The sequence below is a fragment of the Apium graveolens genome, chromosome 2 (assembly GCF_009905375.1).
Source record: "Apium graveolens cultivar Ventura chromosome 2, ASM990537v1, whole genome shotgun sequence".
In the NCBI taxonomy this organism is placed as follows: domain Eukaryota; kingdom Viridiplantae; phylum Streptophyta; class Magnoliopsida; order Apiales; family Apiaceae; genus Apium; species Apium graveolens.
Window position 1 is genome coordinate 109,174,919 of NC_133648.1, and position 12,455 is coordinate 109,187,373.

Consider the following 12,455-nt stretch of genomic DNA (forward strand, 5'->3'; position numbering starts at 1 on the left):
ATAGAGGCCCGAGGCAGGCGAGGATAACCCAGCGCCCGACGCGTGCGCATGACCATTCACCGCATAGAGCAGAGGACCATCGATAGGATTCACCGCTTATCCCCACAGCGTGACTTGGTGAGTAGGCGCGAGGTTATCAGGGTTGTGGTCCACGCTATGAGGTGGATTCGTGATGTTGCTCATGGCTAGTGGACACTGTTAGTAGTTGGTTGTTGTTCCTCAGCGGTGGTACTTAGTTGTTTTGTGATAGTTGTTTTGGTTGTTATCTTTGATAGTGCCACCAGCTAAGGATTATTGTATTAAGGCAGATTGTACTTTTATTATTCAGTATGTTGTACCTAGACCTGGCATATGGCCAAATTATGTATAATTATTGTGTTGATTAGTTGCGATTTCTAGATTGTGGTTTAATCTTCTTTCATAGCTGTATAATTATATACTGTCATAACAAATCAGGAAGCACGAGGATTGGCAAATGAAAACAATCTAAATAAGTTTATGTAACAGGAAAATGCCGCCAAGGAGAATAGTAACAAGAACTCATCGGGCTGTATCTGGCGGCCAGGGCAGTAATAATGAACAAGGGCATCGAGCACAGACCCCACCATTAAGAATTAACGAAGAACCAAATGAGTATGATGATGAGGACTATGAAGAGTCAGAGGCTGAAGATACTCAGGGGATGGAAGTGCCAGTGAACCCTATGGAGCAGTTTGTAGAATTTCTGAGGCAAAACCTGCAACAGCAACGACCACCCCAGCAACCCCAGTAGGCCATGGCTAATGCGTTTAAATCTTTCAAGTCGGTCAAGCCCCCAGAGTTTCACGGTGTTGCTAACCCAGTTCAGGCCAGGGCTTGGATGAAAGAGGTAGAAAAGACCTTTGAGCGAATTGGCACTGAGGAAGCCCACAAGACTAATTTTGCCACTTATCTCTTAAAGGGTGAGGCTAACTATTGGTGGGAAGCCAAGAAAAATATGGAGCCACAAGGAATTGTTACTTGGGAAAGATTCACTGAGTTGTTTTTAAAGAAGTATGCCCCGAAGTTTATGGAGATTCAGATGCAGCGAAAGTTCCTAGAGCTGAAACAAGTGAATATGAGCGTAGCGGAATATGAAGCTAAGTTCACAGAATTGTCGAGGTTTGTGCCACAGCTGGTGGGCACCGAAGAGAAAAAGGCTGAGAGATTTTAACAGGGGTTGAAGCAGTGGATTCAGAACAAGCTGGCAATTCTGGAGATAACTGACTATGCCACCCTAGTGCAGAAGGCCACAATAGCTGAAACAGGGAGTGAAATGAGCTAGAAAATGAAGCAAACTAAGAAACGAAAGTTTGATGGTCGAAGCAGGAGTGTGGGAGGGGAGAGCTTCCCTGGTAAGTTTGTCAGGGGGACGGCCTCCCAACCCAACCGCGGTACAGGATTCGGGGGATCAGGGAGCGTGAGTGTGGCCCGGAGCGGGAACCAAATGGGAATTTCTTATCATAGCCAACCACGGCCTCCTCTGCCAGAATGCAAGAGCTGTGGTAAGAAGCATTCTGGGAAATGTATGCAGAAACCGGTGACATTCTTTAAATGTGGTAAGGTAGGGCACTATGCCACAGCTTGTAACCAGGAAGCGGCTAAGTGTTTTCAGTACGGAAAGACAGGACACATGAAGAAGGACTACCCTGCAGCAGCCCCAGCTAGCTCGAGGGGTAGTGTAGCTACATCTAACAGAGTGCCGACTGCCAGGACCTTTAATATGACTGTGAAAGATGTTGTAAGGAACACCAATATTATAGCAGGTATGCTCCTCCTAAACTCCAATTTCGCCAATGTGCTATTTGATTCTGGAGCTACTAAGTCTTTCGTATCAAAGGAATTTGCTGAAAAATTGGACTTAAAAGTGGAACCTTTGAAAGAATCTTTGCAAGTGGAAATAGCTAATCAAGAGATTATCCCTGTAAATCAAGTTTATGCCAACTGCAACCTAGAATTAGGTGGAGTGAGATACCCAGTAGATTTAATTCCCTTTCGATTAGGGGAGTTTGATGTGATATTAGGAATGGATTAGCTATCTAGGAACCATGCCCAGATTGATTGTGAGGGGAAGAAAGTAAAATTAAAAACACCTAGTGGTAAGAATATAATAATTAAGGGGCAACGGCAAACCAAGAAATTTCTAACTATGGTGCAGACCAAGAGACTTTTAAGGCAAGGATGTGAGGCCTACTTGGCTCACGTGGTGGATACCAAATGAGAAACCCCTGAGATCCACACTATACCTGTAGTTAATGAGTTTGAGGATGTATTTCCCAAGGATCTTCCCGGAATACCCCCGAATAGGGAGATAGAATTTGCCATTGATTTAGCTACCGACACGGCACCAGTATCAAAGGCCCCGTATCATTTAGCCCTCATCGAAATGAAAGAGTTGGCTGATCAACTGTAAGATCTATTGGATAAAGGAATGATTAGACCGAGCGTGTCCCCGTGGGGTGCACCCGTATTATTTGTGAAGAAGAAGACGGCAGCATGAGGCTATGCATCGATTATCGAGAGATGAACAAGCTGACCATTAAGAACAAGTACCCATTGCCAAGAATAGATGACCTCTTTGACCAACTAAAGGATGCAATGTGTTTTTCCAAGATTGACCTTAGGACAGGTTATCATCAACTTAAGATCAAACCGGAAGATATACCTAAGACTGCATTTCGCACTAGGTACGGACATTATGAGTTCCTAGTTATGTCATTTTTTTTACTAACACGCCCGCGACTTTCATGGATCTGATGAACAGAGTCTTTAAGAAGTATCTGGATGAATGCATGATAGTCTTCATCGATGATATTCTAATTTACTCTAGATCGGAGGAGGAACATGCAGAACGCCTCATGATAGTATTGGAAATCTTACGGAAAGAAAAATCGTAAGCCAAATTCTCAAAGTGTGAATTTTGGTTGAAAGAAGTTCAATTTTTGGGTCATGTGATTAGTAAGGAAGGAATTCTCATAGATCCTGCAAAGATAGAAGCTGTCGCTAATTGGGAACAACCAACCACGCCCACTGAGGTAAGAAGCTTTATTGGACTGGCCGGGTATTATCGAAGGTTTGTAAAGGATTTCGCCCAGATAGCAGGCCCATTGACTAGACTTACTCGGAAAACAGAAAAGTTTGTTTGGACAGAGAAATGTGAGATGAGTTTCCAAGAATTGAAGAAAAGGTTGATATCGGCCCCAGTGCTGGCCCTACCAGACGATAAAGGGAACTTTGTGATTTATAGTGATGCTTCCCATAAGGGTTTGGGATGTGTGCTGATGCAGCACGGTAAGGTGATTGCCTATGTATCCAGGCAATTAAAGGAATATGAAGTGAGGTACCCCATCGATGACTTAGAATTAGCCGCCATAGTGTTTGCCGTTAAGATGTGGAGACATTACCTATACGGAGAAAAGTGTGAGGTTTATACTGACCACAAGAGTCTTAAAGATATCTTCACCCAGAAGGAGCTAAATATGAGGCAGAGAAGGTGGTTAGAATTGATTAAGGACTACGACTGCGAAATTCTTTATCACCCGGGAAAGGCCAATGTGGTGGCCGATGCCCTTAGTCATAAGGAAAGATTGAAAAGGATCACCACGTCAGAGGATTTGATCAGAGAATTTGAAAAGTTAAAGATTGAGGTCAAGGTCGCTGAGCCAGGGACCGAAGGCTTGTATGAGATGGTTATGCAACCGGAGCTACTGGAAAAGATTAGGCGATGCCAAGAAATAGTGTTGAGGGAGAACAAGGAACTGGTAAGCGGAGAGGAGGCCAAGTGTGAACCAGACGAGAAGGAAATTAGGAGGCATGCCTACAGGATATGGGTCCCTAACGTCCAAGAATTAAAGGATGAAATTTTATGTGAAGGACACAGCTCTAGATATACGGTCCACCCAGGGAGCACCAAAATGTACCAAGATTTGAGGGAGTACTACTGGTGGCCTAACATGAAGAAGGATGTAGCGGAGTGGGTCAGTAAGTGTATGACCTGTCAAAGAGTAAAGGCAGAACACCAGCGACCAAGCGAACTCTTGCAACCCTTAGAAATTCTGATGTGGAAATGGGAGCAGATAGCTATGGATTTTGTGGTAGGATTACTCCGAACTAAGACTAACCGTGATGCAATATGGGTAATTGTAGGCCGACTAACCAAGTCAGCACACTTTCTTCCAATCAAGGAAACCTACACAGTGGATAGATTAGCGGACCTATACATTAAGGAAATTGTGGTAGGACATGGAGTGCCAGTAGCTATCGTATCTAACCGAGATCCCTGATTCAACTCCAGATTTTGGAGGAGCTTTCAGGAATGCCTAGGAACCAAACTAAACATGAGCACTGCTTACCATCCACAAATAGATGGACAAAGTGAGTGAACCATTCAGACATTGGAGGACATGCTGAGAATGTGTGTAATTGATTTTAAGGGTTCTTGGGATGAACACCTATCTTTGATAGAGTTTTCCTATAACAACAGTTATCATGCGAGTATCGGAATGCCCCCATACGAGGCGTTGTATGGCCGAAGGTGCCGTTCGCCCTTATATTGGGATAAAGTTGGTGAGAGAAAGTTACTAGGTCCCGACTTGGTGCAAAGGACAAGGGACATAGTTCAATTAGTCAGAGGACGCCTAGCAGCAGCTCAAGACCGATAGCGTAAATACGCCGATCTGGCACGGAAGGACAGAGAGTATGAAGTGGGTGACCAGGTATTTCTGAAAGTGTCACCATGGAAAGGATTGATGAGATTTGGGAAGAAGGGGAAGCTGAGCCCCCGTTATATTGGACCTTTCGAGATTCTAAGACGGATAGGACTCGTGGCATACGAGTTAGCTTTACCTCCAAATCTTCAACAGGTTCATAATGTTTTTCATGTATCAATGTTGAGGAAGTATAATGCGGATGTCAAACATATAGTGGAGCATGAGCAAGTAGACCTTCAACCAGATCTGTCCTATGTTGAGCAGCCAGTCGAAATCATTGACCGAAAAGAGCAAGTACTCCGGAACAAGAGTGTCAATCTAGTCAGAGTCTTATGGAGGCATCACAACATCGAGGAGTCGACTTGGGAATTATAGAGTCACATGCAAGAAAAGTACCCCCATCTATTTATGGATTGATTCCGGGACGGAATCCTTTTAAGGGAGGGGACTGTAAGAACCCTGATTTTTGTAATATTTTAAAACTTCAGTGAATAGTAACTGGAACTAATTATGTAGTACGTATGGAGTTCATCACAAATATGAATAGTGGAATTTTGGAAATCCGAGATCATATTCTTGTTTATCGAGGAAAATAAGTGAATGTAAAAGCCGTCGGAATTCGAAGATTCACGATTATACTACGTGTTTTCGTATGCTAAGGAATGGCGTAGAACCGGGAATACTACGTGAAATAAATATTATATCAAGGTGTTTATATTATCAAGAGAAAGGAATAGAGTTGGTTAAAGGATTATAAGTGATAAAAGAATTCACTACGAAATGAAATGTTATGCGAGTAAACTATCGGAATGGAACTACAATCACGTGTACGATAAATAATCGAATGAGAAATTAATTCCATGGAAGTTGGCCAAGAAAAACCAAGCTAACTAGTAGTTAGGAGATGTAACTAGGGAATTAGAAGCTAACTAGAATAGTTAGTGGAATAGTAAGTGAATAGTAAGTGAATAGTAAGTGGGAGACAAGGAAGTACAAGGCCATACCTCCTCATTTCTACTCATCTAAATTGTCAACCAAGATTTTTTTTTTGCTGATTATTATGCCCATATACACACACTATCAATCACATCTTATACACTCCTACACTTTAACAAAAAATCAAGCCAAACCCCCCCCCCCCATTCCTCTCTTTCTCTCGGCTGCTTCATGCAGAAAAGAGGAAGAATCCTCTTCTTCACTTCACTTCTCCATCCTTCCCTCTATTAAAAATTCTATAAAAATTCACAAATCTTCCTTACATCCTATTAAAGGTATTTCTATGATTTCATGGCCAAATTCTTAATGGTTTGTGAGAAACAAATTCTTGAAGTTCAAGAACTTTATGGACTGTTTTGACTAACATGGTTTCTTGGTTTTGTTTCTTAAGGATCTAGACCTTCTAAGTATTTTTCAAGCAAACCAATCCCTAATCATCTTATTACTAACCCTCCTAGTACTCAAGAAGGTATAACTTCCTACTCTTTAAAGTTTTAAGAGTGGGTTTAAGAGTTATTTATGATGTAGTGTCAAGATCCAAAAGTTTGTGTATGTGTGAGGTTGTTTTGCTCATATTCTTGCTAAGTACTTGAGTTTTTGAGTTGTGATTCTTGTATTTGATGCTAGATAAAGTATATAAGGTGTATGTGGGTGGATTTTGAGAAGTGAAAAATGTTGTGTTGGTCATAAGTAGTGATTGTGTCAAGAAAAAGTAATAGAAATGGAATGTGGAGCCTATTGCACTTGGTCTGCCTCCTGCAGTGTATTCGGCCATGTAAATGTTTGAAACTTGTGAGTCACTGGCCATGAATGGGTAGATCTTGAATTTTAGTTTCTGTACATGTGTGGATCGTCGCGAGGGGATTTACGGTTTAGGAGTTATGACCATTTTAGTGTAGAGCGTTCATACGAAAAGCCAACTGCATATAGGCCACTTGCATGATGATTTTTAAAGGCTAAAAATGATTTCAGAATCTTGGAAAAATCATGATAATTAAATAATGCAGCAAGGAAGACTGTACGAAAAGAATTTTAAGAAAATATTAATTTTTAGATTTTATAAAAATGTTTTAGTGAAGTGAATCGATAATCGCGTACTAACTAAGATCGTTGGGTATTGCTTTTAGATCGCCAACAAAAGCCCCGAGACCATACCACTCCTAGCACTCGAGGAAAGTTTATGAAACCCTATCACAAATTATCCATGCTATATATACTGTTGTGATATTGATGCCATGATCTACAGTTTGAAAATATATGCTTGTCTGTGATATCAATACATTCAAATTATGCGATTGTTTACGAAAACAAACTTCGTTTTATACGAGTATGAGAAATTGAAACGTAATTTTAATATAATACAAGATAGTGGGAGTGGGAGATATTTTAAATCGATTTAATTCCGGAATGAGCCGGACGCGAAAGATTTTTATTTCAATAAAAAGTACTTTCGTGTAACATACATATTAAGCGAACGATTGAGATTTGATTTATAGCTATAAGAGATAATCGAATATTCACTCAAGGGATATCCTATTTGATTATTTATTTATAAGTAATACCTAAAGAGTTACTAAAATATCCGGAAAATACTTAAAGGGATATTGGAAAGTTTTTAAATCAATTCACTCTATCTAAAACGTATGTAACCATTCGAATGATAGTTATAAGATGTCAAATCCTGTCTTAAGTATTTAACTAAGATTTTTATCAATTCATTGAACCTTATTGAGAAATATTTTGTACTTAAGTTTTTATCAATTCATTGAACCCTTCTTAAAAATATTATGAGACCGTAAATATTTAATATTCCGTACTTCTAAAAATCATTTAAAAATAGACATAGTTCCCAAGGATACTTTCTAAATTATTCAAAATTCTCGGAAGAGATCAATCATTTAAAACTTATCAAAATCTTAGGGAACTTAGTCTAGAAGCATAAGGGTTTTGCTTCCTCGCTCAATAAAAAACAAGTGAACAATATATGGACAACTCTACTACAGTTAGGGGTTTGAAAATGATTTTAATTTCAAAACACCGACAACTCCCAAGGATCAATTGAATTAAAAGTGATGAATAAATCATCTTATTTAAAGGTCAACTCAGAATGATATATTCCTTTGATAAAGGATTTTATGTAAATGATATAATTGTTTTGGGACTGGAATGTGGCCCGCCCGGCACGGAGAGGTATCGGGTAGTGACCAAGTGCGGAGTGGCGCAGTATACGGTTATTTGGTCTCTGTGACCATTGACTTTCGGACTTGCACGGAAATGGGCAACCATCGTGTAATGTCTTGATAAGCCCAAAGGCGGCTAGGTTTGTATTCCTTCTACTAGTAGAGAAAATTTCGTATTCGGCTGATCACGGGTACGTGGTTTATTCCAGTATAGTCCCTTTCCTCCACTTTGGATAAATTGTTGTGAAACCTACAGCAGAAGGCCGATAAGGCTGAGTTTTAAATAAGGATGTTGATGTATATATATCACATCCATTCGAGAATCTTGGTTCAAGCATCATATTGAGATTTTGAGATGAAATGAGTACGAGTATAGACTGATTAAACTGATACATTTAAAGTTGAGTTTATCATAAAATTGACAAGCATATAAACTTTTAGAAACCTTGGATATACAATGCTTAATGGTTGTTTTTCCCTAAATGATCATATTGAAATAATGGATATCTATATCTTGCTGAGCGTTAGTGCTCACTCTTGCTTTTATAAATATCATATCACAACAGATTACCAGCATGGCCCGAACCAGGACGACTGCCCGCAAGCGGGTAGGGGACGCACGTGAGTACCGTAGACTATTCGTCGGCCAGCCACCTCAGGTAGAGGAGTAGAGATAGTTTCCTTTTGAGTACCTGAACCAAGACTAGTTGTGATGTAAAAACCCCAATTTTTGGAATTTTTGAAACACGGATGAATAGTGATTTTGCTGATTATGCTGAATAAGAAAACCTTTCATGCCACACTTTGTAGAGGTTCTTTTATTGTTATTCTGAGATCTTATTAGTACTCTATATGGTATATAAGTGTATGTAAAGATCGTCAGAATCCAAATTCGAACACTTTGATTTTCCTGAAAATCCACCAGATACCGAAAGAATTGAGTATAAGGTAACATGATTAAACGGATTTAAATTCAAGGATTATAAGAGAGGATCATAAAAGGAATATAAAATATTGAGAAAGGTTTAGGGGAACCCAAGTAATAAGATCCCGAGTATGATCCCTCAAATGATAAACGAGAACGAAAGTTAAGCGAACCGTATAACAGATCAGCGGTCATTAGCCAAGTAATTAGGAGCTAATCAAAGAGGTTAGTGATGATGATGTCATCACACCAACAAGAAGAGGACAAGTGTGGGAAGATGACATAGGAGGATGACATAAGCATGACCAAAAGGGAAGGAATTGTTGGTTGATTTTAAGCCATTCATTTTTTACTATGGTAAAAGGTAATTAACAAAACAAAAAGGGAAAGCAACCAAACAAGAAGCATTTCTTCTCCCCCCTCATTCTTGCTCTCGGCTTTCCCATGAAAATCAAAGGAGAATTTTCAAAACTCAAGCTACACACCTTCAAAAATCAAGAGGTTTGTTTCTTTAGCTTCTATAATTCATAACTTAGATGAGCCATAAGTTTAAGCTCAAGATTCCATGTTTAACATAGCTAATTAATTCATCAAAGTTCTTGATGAATAGTGTTTTCAAGAAACTAACTTTGTGTTTTCTTATGTTTTCTTCAAGATCCAAGCTTAGTAGAGATAGTTAGTGGTTATTTAAGGCTTCCTAAGTGATTCTCCACTCTCCAAGGAAGGTATAACCCCTCCAAACCCTAACTTTACTTTGAGTATTAGGTTTGGTTTTGTTTGTTATAGTTCATGAGAGCATGATTCTTGTATGTTTAGAGTTTGGTTGGAATTATAATGATTTTGGGTTATAAATCTTGGTTGTTGGTTGATAAACCTTAATTATAGTTAGTAGCTCTTGTTTGAGATTGAATAAGTTGGAAAAATCATGAGGTTATGTACTGAGTTAGTAAGGTTTGGATGAAGTTTTGTGGTATTGGTGGTTATGGGTTGATTTGTGGTGGATTTGTGGTTGATTGGAGTAGTTTAAACTTTGGTAATCGCGTAAACATAACCGTCGTAATGTCCGATTTACTTTAGACTGTTTTTGTTCTTAAAATCAGGACCCGTGAACTCACTGTTGGGTTTTGACCATTGCCATGATTAGATAGTTCATGTTACGAGCTTCGTTTTGATATGTGCTTCGCTTGAATCCGATGTACGGTTTAGGAGAAACGACCGTTTTGAGTAACGGCATTTCGCGAACGAACCATTACCCCTCGCCTTACTTTGAAACATTGGATTATGAAACAATTAAGTAAAGTGGATTAGGCAGTTGGTAAGGTACTCACGAAAGAATCGCCTTAAAACTCCTAATGGTTAATTTATTCAAAATGATGGAGCCGAGGGTACTCGAGCGACTTAAGTGAATCGTTAAGCGCAAAAGCGAGCGTTAGAGTCTAGTTGGTTAAAGTATAGATTCTTAAGCGACTTCGGTTTAATTCCAACTTATATGTTGTCTATAGGTTACCAGGCTCGTCCCAGGCCTTTTACCACCCCCAGTCGCTCAGGCAAGTTTTCTACCGGTTATACTGTTGTTGTGATATATATATATATATGCATTATCTTGTGATAAGTGCATGAATGTTATTAGCAAATCTTGCGATATATTGGAGCATGCTGATATGGTATATATGCATGTCTGTTTCGTAATCTTGATATCTAATTGTTGATTCAAATGCTTATAAGTTGCATAATACCTATGCTAGAGATAAGCAGTAGTTGCGTATACCCTTAGTATAGGGGACCCAAAGGTGAACATATTTCTAAACCGGGAGTCGATGTTCCCGAGTATAATATATATATATAGATATAGTTTTCAAAACTATTAATCGAATAAGGTTTATTCGATAATTTTATGTTATTTAATGAATATTATTTTGAATATTCATTCGAGGACTTAAGATTCCGTTTATTTTATTTAATGAATATTATTTTGAATATTCATTCGAGGACTTAAGACTCTGTTTATTTTATTTAATGAATATTATTTTGAATATTCATTCGAGGACTTAAGACTCCGTTTATTTTATTTAATGAATATTATCTTGAATATTCATTCGAGGACTTATGACTCTGTTTATTCTATTTAATGAATATTTTTTTGAATATTCATTCGAGGACTTATGACTCCGCTTATTTACTAAATAATATTCTTTATTTTATTAAAGAATAATGTTTCGATAATCAAACTTATTTTCGATTATTCAAATAAAGATCGTACTTTCGTATAAGTATATCTTTGGTCATTTAATATTCGTTTCAAGTATGAGTTTTAAAACTTCTACTTCAATTATTTTTATAAAGATTATTCTTTATGGGAATATTATTTAAATAATAATATTCGGATATTTTCTAATATATTGGGACTGATTTATTTTATTAAATCAGCATTACTCCAAACATTCTTAAAAGTGTTTTCGAGTCTTCAAAATGATTTTAAAAGTTAGAGCGGATCCCAAAACTCATTTTTATATTTAAGATCTTCCTTTCAAAGGGGATTTAAATACTCGCTCAAAACCTGAGGGATCCGGCTCTATGGTGTATTTATATTCGCAACAAGGCTGCTGTTTTGATAAATGAATTGATTACTTACCCAACGTTCGGGAAGTAAGTCCATCTATTGAGTCGGCATAAGCAACATGGGCTCAGTGGGCGTCCATGAAAGTGTAAGTGGCTCAGTGGGAGTCCATCAAATACGTAAGTGGCTGAGTGGCAGTCCAGCATAAGGTCCTATTGCGGCCAGGGTGATGACCAGTGGGGAATTCGTCCATCTACTAGTAGAAAAGGTTACTTATTCATATCTTTGCCTGATCAGCAAGATATCAGGTTTATGCCAAGGTTTTCTCCTTTCCAAATTCATTGGATATTGCAACTCTGTTTATAATTTTCATGACAGAGGTTTTCAAGGAGTGTATGAAATGTATATATATAGGTGTATATATATATCGGGAATTAATGAAGTATCTCGTAACTTCATTATTTATAGTGATATTTCAAAGATTGAATATATCCAAGTCTTTTCTTGTAGTCTCATCTATGTGATGAACTTTTGAAACTGATTATATCTTGAACGGTGGTAGTTCAAGTATTATTGGGAAACGATATAAGTATATTGGAGTATCTTGTAACTTCATCTTTTAAACTTATATCTAGTAATTGATTATCTTATGCATGTCAAAGATTTTCAGAAAAACGTTGAGACAAGGTTAGATATATGAGATCACCTTGCAACGATATTTTTATACAGTTATAAACTGGAACTCTGCGTATATTATGCATGGAAGAGGACTTCCAAGTTTTTGAAAAGTATATATACATATAAACGGAATATTTTGCGACTTGGTCGCGATAAGATATCAAACTTGGTTCATTCCTTTTTGACCAAGACTTTCATGAGTACTATGAGGATGCTCACATATTGTAAATCATTATACATATTATTTTGGTGGGCTTGTTGCTCACCCTTGCTTTCTTCTTTCATCACACAACATCAGATAGACAAGATGAACAGGACCAAGCTCCCAATTCGCGAGCGGATAGGAAATGTTCTGCAGTTTCCTATAGGCATTGATGTCGCTGTAGCTGAGG

General features: G+C 38.3%; 1 protein-coding gene across 1 annotated transcript; it reads left to right on the forward strand.

Moving 5' to 3' along the window:
• Positions 1–775: 775 nt before the first annotated feature.
• Positions 776–1,192, forward strand: LOC141692134 (uncharacterized). The gene has a single exon (XM_074496873.1). The coding sequence runs from the start codon at positions 776–778 to the stop codon at positions 1,190–1,192; it is 417 nt and encodes a 138-aa protein (XP_074352974.1).
• The last annotated feature ends 11,263 nt before the right edge of the window (positions 1,193–12,455 follow it).